Consider the following 16369-nt stretch of genomic DNA (forward strand, 5'->3'; position numbering starts at 1 on the left):
TGAGAAGAAAAAAAAAAAACGTGCATTGTTATTCCATGTAGCTTTTTTAGTTTTTTCCTCCAGTTTTCTTTGACACTTTCCTTCTCCATATCTCCTCTCTGCTGAGAATCCATCGGCTCATATTTCATGCATGAAGCCCCAGAACGCAGAGCAAAAGACGAGCTCGCTTGTCAGTGGAGTTGTGTTTGTGCTTTCAGCTCGACAAAAAGGCTGTCACAGTGTCTCTCCGTCACTCCCCCCCCCCCCCAAATCCACTCTTGTATCGCAGACACAGCGCTCGCCGTCGTGAAGCGGTGTGAATAACGCAAAGTAAACACCCGCCTTGGAGCGGGGTGCTCGGAATGTGTACATGATTTCCTTTTTTTTTGGCTTCCTCCGCAGACATTCGAACCATAAATGTGTCAAAATGAGGAGCCGCCGTCATTACTCCTCGATTACACGTCTCTTTTTTATGTCCTACAAGTTAGAGAGATGAGGTTGTGACGAGATACAATACCATGAGATGGAGCTCTATTGTGAAGGGAATTCTTCATCCAAACTAGAAGAAGAAGAAAAACAAAAGGAGTAAAACTGTAAACATATATGAATAATAGGCATTAAGTGTATAAGAAGTAATGCCGACACAAAAGCAACAACACAAAAGATACGCAAGATTAAAAACAAGAATACAGATATAAAGTTAATAGAGGTAGGACTAACACCCGTGCCAAATAGAAACTAAAATAGGAAATTAATATTGTGCATGAGGTTGGAAAAGTAATATTGCATATGAAATATTATTGCTCTCCGCGTTCCAGCTGTGAGTGGACGTGAGGAGCGATGCAGACGTTCATGAGAACAAATCCAGATTCTTGTGGGGTTTTTTTCTTTTTAACGGCCACTGAATACCTTTAACAGCTTCCTCGTGTGCAGCGGTTCTGTGTCACGCGCCGGAGAACCGAAGCAATAAAAGGACCTCTTGTCTCCACGGACACCGTGTCTGTTACTTCATCATCAAGTCATAACGAACGAGGGGATTGTGTGTTCACGTCAAGCTACGAGATCAACAGGGTTACCGTACCGGACGCTTGTGTGTTCCCAGACAAAGGAAGAGGTGGCGTCCACCCTGGAGGCGGTGCAGAACATCCAGACCACCTCGCAGGCTCTGCTGAAGTCCCGGGAGATCTACAATGCCAAAACTGTGGAGCAGGAGCGCCTCCGTAAAGAGGGGGCCACCCAGAGAGATGTGGACAAGGTGGGAGGTCACGTTGGCACACACACACACACACACACACACAGTCATGGTATGGTAATAAGGCATGATGAAGTGCCGTAACACTCACAGTCTATACAGAAACTTTAACCCCAAAAGCTTCTTAGCCTTCATATGTTAAGTGGAGCTCGGTTTCCTTTCCGAAAAAACTAAGCGCCGGTGTGTGTGTGTGTGTGTGTGTGTGTGTGTCCGTGTCCGTGCGTGTGTGTGTGTCGGGCGAAAAACCGACATTAATCTTGTCTGTTTGTGTTTTTGCAGGCGGGAGTGAAAGCCAAAAAAGCCACAGAGACCTACAAGTCCTACGTGGAGAAATATGCCGCGGCCAAGTCGGAGTTCGAACAGAAGATGGCGGAAACCGCACAGGTACCGTGACGACGATGAAATACGCCGTCTGTGTCTGTGGTGTGCAACACTTTCATTGTGTAATGTGTGCGTGCGTGTGTGTGTGCGTGTGTGTGTGTGCGTGTGTGTGTGTGTGTGTGTGTGTGTGCGTGTGTGTGTGTGTGTGTGTGTGTGCGTTCCCCTCGTTGTGGAAAGCCCTGATTGGATCCATCTGAGGTCCTGTTTAGATAAACTCCAAATTAAAATCACATCAACAGAATTTGGCCTCCATATCCTCCCACACCGCCGCCGCTCCGCCACAAGAAATGGTTCCAGTTAGCCCCGGCGTTTGTTTTTGTCCCCCCCCCCCCCCCCCCCTCCCTCCCTCCCCATTCCCCCCAAGAGAAAGCGGAGCTGCAGCACCACTTCCCCGGGACATCACCGTCTACGGCTCGTCTCAAACGCAGCACATGTGGACACGAGTTATAAACACTGAACACATGTGCTCTCTGACATCACCGCGGCTCCCTATGTGTGTTCTCTTTGTCTGAGTGTGTGTGTGTGTGTGTGTGTGTGTGTGTGTGTGTGTCTGTGGCGAGATCTCCCTCTGCATCCTCTCTTTGATTTCCCCCGTTTATGATTATTTATACTCATTCTCCTCGGTTAACCCCAGAAACCCAGAGTCAGACTCAAGTGGAAGTAAACACTAGCATTTTAAGTTTTAATCTACACCACACTGCTGCTCAGAGCCAAAATTAACCTCCCTCAATGTATCTCACGAACAGAATAATTGTGGAAGGAACTGTGTGTGTGTGTGTGTGTGTGTGTGTGTGTGTGTGTGTGTGTGTGTGTGTGTGTGTGTGTGAGCGGCATAGACCACCCAAACAGACACACACAGGATATGGCCAGGACAGAATAAGGAAGTGAAGTTTCCTCGGCTGCCCCTTTTTTGGCCTTCTGGCCTGTTCAATGACACTCGACGCCGCGAGTTGCGGATCTGTTTGCACTAAATAAATGTGTTGCCCCCCCCCCCCCCCCCCCCCCTCCTCCGCCGTAACGACCTTCACCCTGTCTTCCAGAAATTCCAAGACATTGAAGAAAACCACATTCACCACATGAAGGAGATCATTCAGTCGTACTCGCGGTCCGTCGACGAGACGCACGTCCAAATAGGAGAGGTGAGTGCAAACACACACACACACACACACACACACACACACACACACACACACATGCTCTCGAACATTCCTGTGGGTGGAGTAGGTGTCTTGTTGACCTGAGGCTCCGCTCATCGGAGTTCACGGTGTGTCATATCAATTAGTGTCGTCTTTGATCTCTCTAATCGTTTAACTGAGAACCAGGAAATGGTCCATTCAGCCCTTCATGCCGGGCAATTAAAAGCTGATCAAAACTCCCTCTCGGGCCGATCTAAAACACCTCCAGAAGTCGAAAACGCTTGCCAAAGGGCCGGCGTCCGATAGCGTGAACGTGCCACACAGGCGCGTTTGTTTCTGGGAGAGCAGTGTTTAGGTTTTGGGGAAATGGCATCAAGTTCGATCGCGTCCTCCACGTGAAGGCTTTCAAACATCATCCTCGGCCGTATTAATCGGCACGCAAGGTCAACCGGAGATTTCCTTTCCATTTGTTTGCTCAGCAATCACACTTAGCAGCAGAATAAATGGAGACTATAACTACAATCTGCCCGCCCTGTTCTCGTTCGTTTTCCGATGCCTGCTGCGGTTCTCTGTCCGTCCTGCAGAGGGCGACGCAGCTCCACCGAGAGCGCCTCGTTTCCGGCCCTGCAGCTCGTGCGGCAAGTTGGAAAGAATGCGGAGCGACAGGCTACGGAGGGTTACACAGCCCCACAGTGCATGCCTCTGAGCGGGGAGGTGGGCAGTGCTGCTGCGGCCTGTTGCTGAGCCAAGTGACTGTTACTGCCCGAAGTGGACAGGCTTCTCTAGACCAGAAACAAATACCTGAGCGGACCGAGAAAATTGGGATTTGGTTTTGATGAGCAACCAAATTTTTTTTTACGGACCTTGGATTTTATAATCGCACAAGGTTCAGGCCAGAGGGAGGGAGGCCGGGACTAGTTTGTCTCTCTGCAGCATCGTGCTTAGTCACCGAGCCCACAGGCACTCATGCTGACGAGCAAACACACAGACAAAATCATGCATTTGCATGTACTTGCGTTTCAAATATAGAATATTGTGAGTGCTGTTGTTGTTAGACGTGCACAAACACACACGCACACACACAAACTGATCATATAACCCAATGTGTTGTTTTTATTAATAACAAACCAATGCAAAGCAACCCAGCATATGTGTGCTCAGAGAGTGCAGAGAAGCTTTACAATTATCAAAGCAGGTCACTGAACTATAACCACTTATTTTCAGTCTAATATTACAATATGCTCTTTTAAAGAGCCTAAATATATTTTTTGTAGTCTATATTAATAAAGTTGTTCAGATTTAAGGATTTATTAGAACAATTTAAGCTCGGATTCACAAATTGAATATACAATACCGGGGATGAATATATATATTTTTATTTATTTATTTGCCAGTAATGACTCACTGTAAGCGCCTTTTATAAAGAGCAAGCAGCCTTGTAGATCATCAAAGTCTGTTTCCAGGTCGTTGTTGCGTAACACTGCTGCCTGTGTGAAAAGGTTGTGGCTCCAGAGGAACATGATGAATGACCTCCGGTGACGTCACACTTAACAGGATAGAGGGGAGGGGAGGGGTCACTTTGCTGCCTGGAGCAAATATACGTGTGTATATGAGATTCAAATATCTGTTATTGCCCCTTGATGGAAGAGGGAATACTATTTCCTACCACCTTCTAACGTAGCTGCTCATAACTCCATGAGGGAGGAGGGCCATGGCGCCGCATTAGCAGCTTCTATTGGCGAAGGAGAGAAGCTCCTCTCTGGCAGGTGAATAAGGAAACGGCCGAGGACTCCGCGCGTATCGGAGGAGACGTGGCCGTCTGCGCTCCGCGCCACGTCAGCAGTGGAGTCAGCAGTGAGTTCCACTGGTTGAAGGAATCGCTGGTCGATAGCAGAGTCCAGAGTTGGTGCCGCTGTCAGTCCGCGGGCGTCAAACTACCAGAGACGCATTACTGTAGGCAAGAGCGGTGCATGAAACTGAAGCACAAAGAGGGGGGGGGGGGGGGGGGGGGGGGGGGGGGGGGGGGGGGGGGTCACTAAAAGAAGTGATCATGTCAACCTTGCAGGTATTTTGAGACGAGGCTCAGCCGGCATCAGCTCAGTGGGCATGAAGGATAAGCAGGTTAGAGAGGATGAGAGGGAGAAAGTGAGCAGGGTGAAGAAAAGAAAAATACCATATATAGAAGGAGTCTTTAAACTCACACGAGGGCAGGTGTGTCTGTGAGGTCTGCGTGCTGTGTTTGTTTATGTAAGTGTGTGCGTGTGTGTGTGTGTGTGTGAGTGTGTGAGGATCCCTTGAAGGCAGAAGCATGTTTGGAGCATGTGGTCGATAGTCTCCATGATACGAGGTGTGTGCGTGCGTGCGTGCGTGCGTGCGTGCGTGCGTGCGTGTGTGAGAGAGGCGAGCAGGGCACGCAGGTTGATGACATTACTGCCCTCCGTCAGGGCAGCAGCACCTGACAGATCGCGTGTGCTGCTCTGAGCATACTTCCTCAACCCCCCCCCACACACACACACACACACTCACCCAACAACATCCTCTCCTGCCAGGGCACAGAAGGCTAATGCACTCCACCTCGCCACAGGGGCCGGGGGTTGGGGGGGTTAGAGGAGGGGTCGGGGGCTGTGTGGGTGGGACTTAGACACATAGTGTACGTGTTTGCGTGTGTGTTTGTGTGACGGTGTAGCCACTCTCCGCTTACAGTATCACGCACATCTAAATGGTTTCGGCGAGAGGCCACAGTCGGCCTATACATCGCGTTCACTTCCCCCTCAGCGCACACGCGCAAGCACACATGCACAAACCTCCAAAGCAAACAAGCAAACAAACGCCGCGCTCCCTCTGATAGCGCCCAAAGGGCATCAGCGGAGCGCGGTGCCAACAACAGTGATTCGGCCCGACACAATGGAATCACTCACAGTGAGGTACAGGACGCCTGTACGGGGCCACTTACTACATAAATGTTATAAATATCAACTCAAGGCAAAGTAGCGTGTCTTACGGGGGAGAATTAATAGCAACAGACGGCATTTGTCACCTTGAAACATGACGCCGGTCGTCACTTTATGATGTGACGTGACAGGAGACACTAACTTCAACACTTGCTGAACACTGAACTGCGAAGGATGAGCATTTTATCTATTCAATTTCATCCCTTTCGAAGAGTGCACCGAGCACAGTGAAGACCACAACTTCAGACTTCCATACTTTGATGAAACTAAAACTTAATAAGTGTTTCGTACGTCTCCTCGAGTTCAAAGGATTTCATATGTAATAACATATGTAGCTGACAGGATTCAGTAATAATAAACATTTTTATTGCGGTTACACAACTTTTATTTGACTGTCACCATGTTTTTGAGCAAATACTGTGCGATATTGATATTGAGTCAATAACACAATGAGATGTTTTCATTGATGAATATGTCTCAGGAATGAGTATACAAAGAGTAAGTGGGTAAAGGCAAACAATAGAACAGCCTGGTGAGTTCAGAAAATGACATCTCTGTAATGCCGCCATTTAAAACCAGGTAAAGACAACACTTATGCCATATTACCATATCCAAAACACTATCTGGTCTAATATCACGATATTAAAATAATATTTACATATATTTTCCAGCCCTACTTCCACCTCACCAACACGGCTAGAATTTACCAACGAATGAAAAGCGTCTCCTCCTCCTCGTCGGGCTCGGAGCAATGCAATATTTACGATGTTGTAGATATTGTTGTTCCGTCTCTGCCGGTGCCGGTGCTGGGAAATGTAGTTCATCCCACCTGCTTAAACACCTCTGTCAAGTTAGAGGGCCGGCAACAAGTACATGTTCTGCTTCCCGGTGAACGACCCCAAATAAACCTTTTTTCATTAATTGATTGCAGTGTATTCACCTGATTCTGCTGCTGTTGAACATGCTTGTTTGTTTGTTTGTTTGTTTGTTTGTATAGCCCCCCACCCCCCATGTGCTTAATCAGACACGTCTCTCAAATTTGATTTATGCCTTTATGTATTTTATAGGTCCACACCGAATTTGTGAGGAACATTGAGAACACCTCAGTGGAGAGCTTGATACACAAACTGGCAGAGAGCAAAGGAACGGGCAAAGAGAGACCAGGTGAGTCCGATATGTGTTTTATAACAATAACCGATGTGAGAGTAAATAACGGAGGTGAGCGCGCCTCCTGCCCAGGGGAGGGGGGAGGGGGGGGAGGGGGTATCGAGAGGGGCAATTAGAAGTAAGAGAGGGCCATCAGAGTCAATCATAGTAATCTGCTGTAAAGGTAGGCAGGCTTGGCATTCCAGTGAGCATGTGACACACAGGGGGGCTTTGCTGTGCTCGCAGACTAAGCAGGCAGAACCAACCTTTTGAGGAGGTCAGAGCTCAACAATGACTCTTGTGTAAACTTTGCCATGCCACAATAATCAAGGGAATACTCCTCAGACCCCTTTTTGCTCTCCCCCTCCCCTCCCCTCCCCTCTCTCCTCCCTCCTTTTCACACACACACACACTCGCAGCTCATTCAAAATAGTTAGTTACTCTTGCAGCCAATGGCTGAGCTTAATTTGTATTTATTTTGTACTTTTACGGCTATTATAATCGGCGTGTAAACAATTGAATGCACCGTTTAAATCCTCGCGGTGAAATATACCCAGCGGCGTCGCTCAGGCCCCCCCCCCCCCCCTCTCCGTACTTGTACAACGGCACGTCAGGAGGCCGCAGACACAAAGGGTCCACCTCTGCTGCGTTTGTGTGTACACAAACGGTGACCCGTGTGTCCAGACGCTGCGTCCGAGGAGTGGTGGCCTTCATTTGTTTGGACAGCAGAATTAATTGAGGCTAAAAAAACGGTCAGAAAATGTCCCCCTTTGTATCAAGCTGTTCATTAGGGATTGCGCCGCAGCCCCGGCCCTGTCAGAAAAATAACCTGTCGGCCCCGTGATTAAATAGCTGAACGGATGGCCGGTCCAGTGCCTTTAGAGAGAGAGAGGTTGAATAAACTTTCTATTGCGGAAACAATCCCAAAGTGACACGCTGCGAGGCAGGGGGGTTCGGAGTGTTCAACGATATCCAGCTGAGCTGTCAACTGGCGGTGGGCCAGACACGCAAACCCCCCCCCCCTCCTCCTGCTGCCCCTCTCCCACTCCCATTGCCATGTGAAGCATATGCAATTTTTAAAAAAAAGCATTCTCCGCTCATGCGTGACTACATGCTTCCCTCACAGAGAGTAGAAAGAAAAGAAACATCTTCCCCTGAATAAACAGAGTCGTCTGTCTGTTTAGGAGATGTTTAAACAGTTCATGTCTGCCCAGATTTAAGGTAATTTATGAATATTACTGTGTCTGGTGTTTGGACTTTTTCTCCTCTTTTTTTTTTTTTTGCAGTTGGTGTGCGTAAATATTGTCAGATGCAATCGCAGGAGGCTCGCGGCGACGGGTTCCCGCTCGGCCTGGGTCTCATGTAGATCGTGGAGCATTTGTTAAACATCCCAGAGCTCGAATGAGGAGCGCCACGTGTAATTTCCCAGTGTTTTTACCTCATTTCTTAGGGTCCTTTTCCCTCGCTTTTGTTTGACAATACCTCCGTCTAATGCGTCTGATGACAGACGACGTCAAACGAGATGATGGCTGCGAGCGTCTCACCTGTTTTTTCTGTTGACGACCACATGGCCGACTCTCTCGCCACTTCCTCCCATGAGAGAAAGTTCTGAGCGTGGCGATTTTGTTTCGATTGGCATTAAACATCTCTCTCTCTCCCCCTCCCCCTCCCCCCCTCTCTCTCTCTCTCTCTCTCGCGTGCGCACGCACAGAGGCGTTCGTGCTGCCGCCGTTGTGTTTTTTCGCCCGGCGGTGCAGAGGCCTGATATATTGCACAGTAGAGTAGATCGGTCATTGGTCTACTTTATCCACTTCACTTGGCGTGATGCGTGCCTCTCGTGACTCGCCGCTTCGCCCGGCGCTGCACACGCCAAACAATGCGTGGATGCTGCTCGCGACTGGCATCCTCTGGAGAGAGCGCGTTGGTCTGCCGCTACTGTATACATTTTGAGTTAAAATATCATTAGCTTTGTTGTTTCGAGGTCACGGCATGTTAGTGTATCAGAGATATTGCCAGAGGGTCCTGCTCCATATCTCTCTCTCTCTCTATCTCCCTCTCATCTTGCAAGCTATTAAGCTTTCTAGTTATATCTTTCTGATCCAGACGTCTTTCAGGTCATGCATTTCAAGAAGAAACAGTCGCGCAAAAAACTACTAAAATACGCTGTAATGTGGGCTCGGAAGTCGCAGTGATTAGTCACATGCACTAATGCAGATGTTGCACCATATTTCATCGTGTGGCTGAGGTGACACTCTTTCTAATAGAGATGCGCATCACACAACACCAACAGCCCAAACTCGCGGATTCCTCTGAGTGACATGCACACTTATTGCATGCCATGCCTCTGGTGTGTGTGTGTGTGTGTGTGTGTGTGTGTGTGTGTGTGTGTGTGTGTGTGTGTGTGTGTGTGTGAGCGTGTGTACGTTAAATGGCCGTCCCTTTTGAAAAGAAGCCTCCATAAATGTTTCTGGAGGCGCACTCGAAGCGTGACAGTCCGAGTGCAGGGCCTCGGAGGTAAATGTGTATAATTGACGAGCATTAAATTAAGTGTGAATTCTGTTGTTTTTCCTCGCCCCTCATCATTTGAATGATGGATCCGAATAACCAACAGCGATGTTATTATTATTATTATTATTATAATAATTCTTTGTGAGGATACATTGGTTGCGCTCCAAGTGGTATCACGACTGTGGGCTGAAATCGATGCGACAGTTTGTTTGTTCAATCTATTAACCGCGGCTGCCATGATTGTTTTGAGTGGCTTTGTATGTTCGCGTGTGCTCCATTGAGTTTGTCGGGTCATACGTGGTCTTGTTTTTTTTGTTGTTTTTTTTTGCATGTCAAGAGAGAGAAAAGCCTGCGAGCAGAGTTGTTCCGTGTGGCTTTTAAACCTTTCGCCGCGTGCGATCCCTCGGACTTCTTCGTCTTATTGCACCTTTTCGCGTGTCACCACGTGGGCGGTTTACTCTCATCAGTCGTCACACCCGCTGTTTGCTGTGAGCGCCGAGGCTCCCGTAGTTTTTATTGTTTTTTATGAGCGTGTCGGTTCTTGTGTCCCAGGTGGGGCTTTTAACCTCTGTGAGGAAGACCCCGTGCTCCCAGAGCAGGGCTCGGCGTCCCCAGGAGGGAGTGTCACATCTCTGTGAGGGCCACCAGACACACACGGTTGACTCCGCCATTGACCCCGCGAGCCCTCTGGGACCAGCCTAGCCCTGTTTGTGTACACACTCTGAACGGCACGCCAGACTGTGTGTTGTGTATCTGCCGCAGTGTGTTTGTGCTGTGTGTGTGTGTGTGTGTGAGATTATTGCGTGATGTACATTCACAGCATTCACAGCAGTGGGTCATTGACCCTTTCTGCGCCAAATGAACCTAAAAGATTTTTTCCTTTTGTCTCATTAGGACCCATTGAGTTCGAGGAGTGCAATGCAGCTATTGCTACTGAAGGTAAGTCTTGTTATACAATTAAAGGTGAGAGTGAAATATTTTTTGTATGTACACTGCAAGTTTAAAAAAAAATATCGGGCAGATTTATCATAATAAAAAAATAAAAAAGAAGTCTATGGTTGAAAAACGTTTTTTTTTTTTGTATTAAGGTGCCAAACCCAGAAAGAGAAAACCATTTGGCATCCCAGGTCGAAGGAAAGACAAGGACACCGACTCCACGTGAGTGGAGACGTGCGCATCTTAAATCCAACGCACACAATTAATGCAACACGTGTGTGTGTGTGTGTGTGTGTGTGTGTGTGTGTGTGTGTGAAACTTTTTCCTTATGATGTGACGATTCTGTGTTTCAGGGAGTCGACAGAAGTCGAACCTGCTGTGAGTATAACACCAAAACATCCAGTTACACCTCAACTTTGAGTTGATACTTCAGATGCTATTTCAGCTTTGTGTGTTGTATTGATTTCAAACAGGAGGAGGTATAAAGATCCTCATCTCTCTCTCTCTCTCTCTCTCTCTCTGTGTTCCCTCCCTCCTGTTTGCTTTGTAGATTTACTCGTTCATTCACTCATTTCTCTGTTTGTGCTTGTAGAACACGGCCAACGGCGCTCCCCCTGGATACTACGGCGCCATAGACATCCAGAATGCTGTAAGCAAGCTAATACAAACTGAAACACACACACACACACACACACAATAAATATTCATATCCAGACCTGTTTTGTGAATCACGTTCTGTGAATGAATTTTTATAAACATAAAGAAACAGAACGAATGAAAGAGCAACTTTCCATCTCTTCATAAACTAAACACGATGCACCGGTTAGCTTTGATGACAATAACACACATGTAGATCAGAATGATAATAATAATGATAATAAATACTACATTTAGGCTAAGTTTGAAAGTTTTGACTGAAGCTAACATTTAAACAGCCACTATTTAACAGTTAATTGTCCTGTGTGTCCTATGTGTTATTGTATATATATTACATATACTAATTTAAATAATGTATAATAAGAAATTAAATAAAAAATGTAATTTGAACATGAAATATAAGTATAAAAGGATGTTCACAAAAGTGTTTATAAATACAGTTTGTGTATCATTTAGTTGCTTTTTTTAAACTTAGTTTTCATTAAAAAGTGCACCAAAGGTTTTTAAATGTGACAATTTTCTGTTTCTTTTTTTTTGTAGAATGTTCCCCAAGTTGATGCAGACGGTTTCTGTATCCGACCGGAAGGAAATGAAAACAATATCCTTTTGCACTTGTCTTCTTCACACTCCGTTTGTTTCTGCAGCGCGAGGTCCGAGCTAAACAAAAACAAAAACCTATCGACGACCTTTTTGTCATTTTGAACTCTTCTCTCTCCTCGTCGTCGTTGTGGACCTTGACCTTTTTGTCCCCGCCCACATGCCAAAGAGAATTCCTTCTATTCGTCCAGCGACTCGGAGGACGAGGACGAGCCCAGGAAGTTCCACGTGGAAATCAAGCCCGTCCAGCCAAATAACGACACGCACCAGAACCGAGCCACCATCGACGAGCTCAAAGCCTCCATTGGAAACATCATCCTGTCGCCCTCCACCTCGGTACGGCTTCTCGACACACACCGGATGCTAAAACACCTTAAAACTGCAGAGCTGTCGCTGTCCTGCTCTGCTGCAGCAACACTAGAGGGCAACAGGGGGATATGGAACCCCATTTAACGGAGTGGCCTTTAGTCACTCTTTCTTGGAGCAGATTTTTTTGTTAAATTGGAAAGGCGTGTATATTATATCGAATATTTCACGGTTTTGTCTGTCCGTTGTAAATTCAGTTTGATTTCAAACAAATGTTAAGATCTCAGAAAAAGGTTTCTGATGGTGTTCGTTACTGCAGACTCACACACATGCACACTGTCCTCCTTGTAGGCGCTGAAGGGAATGCTTTGCGGCATTGGCCGACAGGCTACACACAAACACACACACACACACACACACACACACACACACACACACACACACACACACACCCACATCCAGACCAAAGTCTGATCCGTGACTGTCCCTCACCATCACTCAATCTCTCTCTCTCTCTCTCCGCCGCTCTACGAAAATAGCCTCTGCCATTAATCTTTAAAAACCACTACAGCGTGTGTGAGTGTGCACCGAGCTGCTGTTGTTTGTTGTTGTTGTTGTTGTTGTTGTTAATGTTGTCGCGGCGCGGCTGAAAGGGCTCGGTGTCGCGGAGGAGGTCCGGTGGGCTTCGCCCGCTGCACATTGAGCCGAATGTCACGGCATCGCACTCGCGTCCCCGGCTCTCTCCCCGTCAGCGTCTCCCTGAGCTCCGAGCCCTGGTCCCTCCTCTCTGTTTGTATCTCACTCTTTTTTTCTTTTCTTTGCTTGCTTTCACTCTTTGGGTTTTATTGGAGCCCACTAGTTTCAGACAGGACTCTGTTGTGGTTATTTATGGATACTTTATGGAGTTAGTTGCCTCCTTTTTTTTCACCCTAGACACGAATGATACATTTCAAGATTTTCAATCCGATTCCAGAGAAGCGATCTTAAACCTTTTGGACTTTTTTGGTTCACTGCACTTTGGTTTCGGTTGTTGTCGAGACTCCAAACCCACGATCACTTCCTCGTCCTGAAAAGTACAAAAGAAACCACATGCCGCTGTTTGTGTGGGCTAGACTCTGATTTGCATTTAAATACCAGAAGTCATTCGATTATAGTCGATTATAGCTTTTCTGTTTCCGCACCCTTTTCCCATTTCCCATTTACCAAAAAGTTAAAACATACGTCCGAGGTGATGACGAACGTTGCATCATCTGGTGTGAATTATTGAGAGATTTCCTTCTCTCTCTCTCTCTCTCTCTTTTTCCCCTCCTCAGTGCTCATTTTTCTGTCTTTTTCATTTCTCCTCCTGTTTGCTTCCCCCCTCTGCGGTGTTCCCTTTATTGAAATAGCAATAGAAGTCGTGTGTGTGTGGCCGGGGAGAACCGTAATTGAACCCATTTGCCGCTTAGCGCCTGTGGGACTAAACCCGGGGCCTCACAGCTCCACGGTGGTTAAATGCTTTTGCTCTGTTCCTTAAAACCCATTTTTGTTTCTTTTTCTCCGCTCCTCCCTTGACAACCCCCCCCCCCCCCACCACCACCACCACCACCACCACCACCACCACCTTTCTCCTTGTGCGAATACAATCTTTATTGAAATTGATGCCCTCAGCTTCCATCGGGTTGGTGACCCTTAACAGCGGATCCTGCATACAGTATCTTGTGTTATGCGGCATGACGTCCAGGGAGAAAAGGGTCTCGGTACAGGAAGTTGGTGAAGTGTTGGGGGGGGGGGGGGGATCGCTGCGTGTGCTTAGATGCGGCGTTGAATATTTCACCCTAGGTTTAACGTCTGGTATGTGCGAGTGGAGAGGAGCCCCTTGATTTACTGTCTGCAACTCCAAAGTGGAACATTCCCTTTTCCCCTGGGGATAACTCATAATATAGTTTTATATATTTTTGAATTCTCACGTATCGTTACATAAACTCGACGAAAGGCTTCGGGTTTCAAACTATCTGACGTGTCAGAAGGACCGTAGGAGAAGAAAAAAACACCCGATGACCCTTTCGGAATACTTTGTTGATCTGCTTTGTGTTTACCGCACGGAGAACGATCAGTTTTGTCTCGCTCGTAAATTAGTTTTTTAACAAAACTGAAAGCTCGAAAATGTGTCTTTGATGAGTTATTGTGTGTTTTTGTTTTTCCAGGCACAGATGCGGAGGAACCAGTCCAGTGAGTATTTTCTCTGCCTGACCCCCTCTGTATCTGCGTGTCGACTGTACAACTTTTTAACTCCATTTTTCTTGACACAAGTTGTTTTTTTAAAGAGGTCGTCGGCAAAGAAAATTAAAGCCCAGAAAGCTTAGCCAATACCAACATATCTGAAGAAAAAGTAAATAACTGTTCTTTGCTGTAAATGTGAGCTTGAGGGACGTTTCCCTCATATGGTACAAATACAATAAATTGCTTTATTGGCTGTTTATGTGTTGACACGTCAGAATGATCTTTTCCATTCTGCAAACTGGCTCAGTTTGCAGAATGGAAAAGATAATTTATTAATATGAGTCCAATTGTTACGAGTTAAAAGTAGAAGTTCTTCTTCGTTGCTGTCAACCGTATTTGCTGGTTATAATCGTTACATTGTGCAGCTGAAACACAAGGTACCGCATTGATAGATGTATACTCTACACACGCTTAGGGATCACAAGAGCTTCTTCATTAGGCTCTAAGGCTCAGGGTGAGTATGTTTTCACTACAGTAGCCCTGCCTTCCCCATCCCCTCCACATATCCACCACAGCCCTCCTCTCTGTCTCCTGCAGCCGGCTGACTCAAGCTAACACTTTCAGCTCCTGTATTAAGAATTTACCAACATGTCTGGTTCTATTTACGGGTCCTCTCGAATGTCTCCTCTTACCTCTGGTGCTGCTTCAGGTCGCTGATGTGGATCCTTTTTGCAATGCATTGTAACACTTTAGAAAAGGGGCCACAAAATAACAAAACAAGGCCGAATTTGTATTTATTTTGGTCTCAAAGTCCATTCCACTCCATCCCCTGTTTTAAAGTGTTACCATCAAGTAAAGCATTTTTTTTAAAGTTCATGTATTTGGGTAACATTTCATGTTTTTACTGGGTGTGGCAAAAAATAAGAAAAAAAACATCTTATCTAAACTAAATCTTACTGCAAATAGACGTCTGTGGCTTTTCATGGCGGATTCTCATTTGTTGTGTCAGAACCCGGGTTTACATTTCTGGTTTAAGGTGTGATGTACTCTAAACATTGAAAGCACTTTTTTTCATTTTCCCCTGCTTTCACCACTCTGGTTTATGGTCTGTGGCTCTTCATTTTTTCTGTTTGGGTTTCTGTCTCCGCAGGCGACGAGCTGGGAAGAACCAGAGTGCCAACGCCATACGAGTACGTACGGAACGGCTGCCACCGTTTTCGTGTTCACGGTGACGCCGCTAGCTTCGGGAAACTGTGCCGAAAGCTTTTTGTTTAAATGCTGCTGGAAGTGTGACTCGTCTCTCTCTCTCTCTCTCTCTCTCTCGCTCTCTCAGACTGACGAACAACGACCTTCTGTCTCTGGACCCGTTCGGCCCGACTCTCGCGGCAGGCTCCTCCTCCTCCGTGTCCTCATCAACAGGTGATCCCTAACACCTCATTGCTGTGCACGTATATATATTCAGACTTTACTGTTTTATCTACACTCCGTCCCTCCAACCAGTAAGAGGTTCCCGTCATTCCTCTGGAGTTGTAATCCTTAAGATTTACGTCCTGGTTAATTTGGGGAGCCCCGTGGTTACAGGTGGAGACAGCCGATGACATGTTTGACGGTGCGGTCAAAAAACATTTAAAGGATCCGCTGACCGATAACGCAGGAAATTATATAAACTACTATAAAGAGAAGGATGTAAACGCATTAAGTAGACAGTACAGACAAATAATGCAGACCAGAGACGGAATCTTCTCTCTCTCTCTCTCTCTGTGCATTATGTAGTCTCCCCTTCCCTCTCTGAGTTACTCAGTTGGGAGCCTTTCCCCTCAAGGGGTCAGTCCCCGATGGAGGAACTGACCCCTTGAGGTCAACAGAATATTCAACCACAGGGAATTAAAACGGCCGCTTTTGTCTTTTTTTTTCGGTCCTTTTTCTCCAGTCTTGTTCTCCTTCTGTTTCATACAGAGAGTTTGTTTTCATCCTTGTTTTAGGCGTTGATGGAGCGACCGCCACGGCTTTACGTGCATGACACCAGTGTTTAAACAGAGTGACATCAGCGCTGACCCATTGCCTGGGCTAAGCGTAATCCACCGTTAATTGGCACCTCGTCGAGGTCAGAGGGACGGCTATAAAGCCCACTGGCACGTCTGTTGTCAAACATTGTCTCGTTACTGTCAAAGGTCTCGGCTTAAAAGTCAAAAGAGCATCGTAGAGTGCCCTGATTAAGATACGCTGATGGAAATTAACAGCCTGTTAAATCTCTCTGTGTACAGTGGAGCAGGATCCCAATGCACACATGACACGTTGAACCAGTCTCGTCCGTGAGC

The 16369-nt window shown here is 46.8% G+C and overlaps 1 protein-coding gene across 5 annotated transcripts in view; it reads left to right on the forward strand.

Annotated features, from left to right (window-relative positions):
- Window positions 1-16369, forward strand: part of fcho2 (FCH and mu domain containing endocytic adaptor 2) — a 37178-nt gene that overhangs the window by 10282 nt on the left and 10527 nt on the right. For 3 of the 5 annotated variants that reach the window (XM_034547417.1, XM_034547420.1, XM_034547421.1), the window contains exons 5-18: window positions 1082-1234; window positions 1511-1615; window positions 2653-2751; window positions 6767-6863; window positions 10248-10292; window positions 10442-10511; window positions 10643-10667; window positions 10882-10938; window positions 11487-11544; window positions 11704-11879; window positions 14036-14060; window positions 14527-14565; window positions 15202-15241; window positions 15385-15470. In XM_034547417.1, coding sequence (XP_034403308.1) covers window positions 1082-1234; window positions 1511-1615; window positions 2653-2751; window positions 6767-6863; window positions 10248-10292; window positions 10442-10511; window positions 10643-10667; window positions 10882-10938; window positions 11487-11544; window positions 11704-11879; window positions 14036-14060; window positions 14527-14565; window positions 15202-15241; window positions 15385-15470 — 1075 coding nt within the window. The remainder of the gene's footprint in view (window positions 1-1081; window positions 1235-1510; window positions 1616-2652; window positions 2752-6766; window positions 6864-10247; window positions 10293-10441; window positions 10512-10642; window positions 10668-10881; window positions 10939-11486; window positions 11545-11703; window positions 11880-14035; window positions 14061-14526; window positions 14566-15201; window positions 15242-15384; window positions 15471-16369) is intronic. The other 2 variants (XM_034547418.1, XM_034547422.1) reach the window with 1 other exon arrangement.

This window comes from Cyclopterus lumpus, chromosome 12 (genome assembly GCF_009769545.1).
Source record: "Cyclopterus lumpus isolate fCycLum1 chromosome 12, fCycLum1.pri, whole genome shotgun sequence".
NCBI lineage: Eukaryota > Metazoa > Chordata > Actinopteri > Perciformes > Cyclopteridae > Cyclopterus > Cyclopterus lumpus.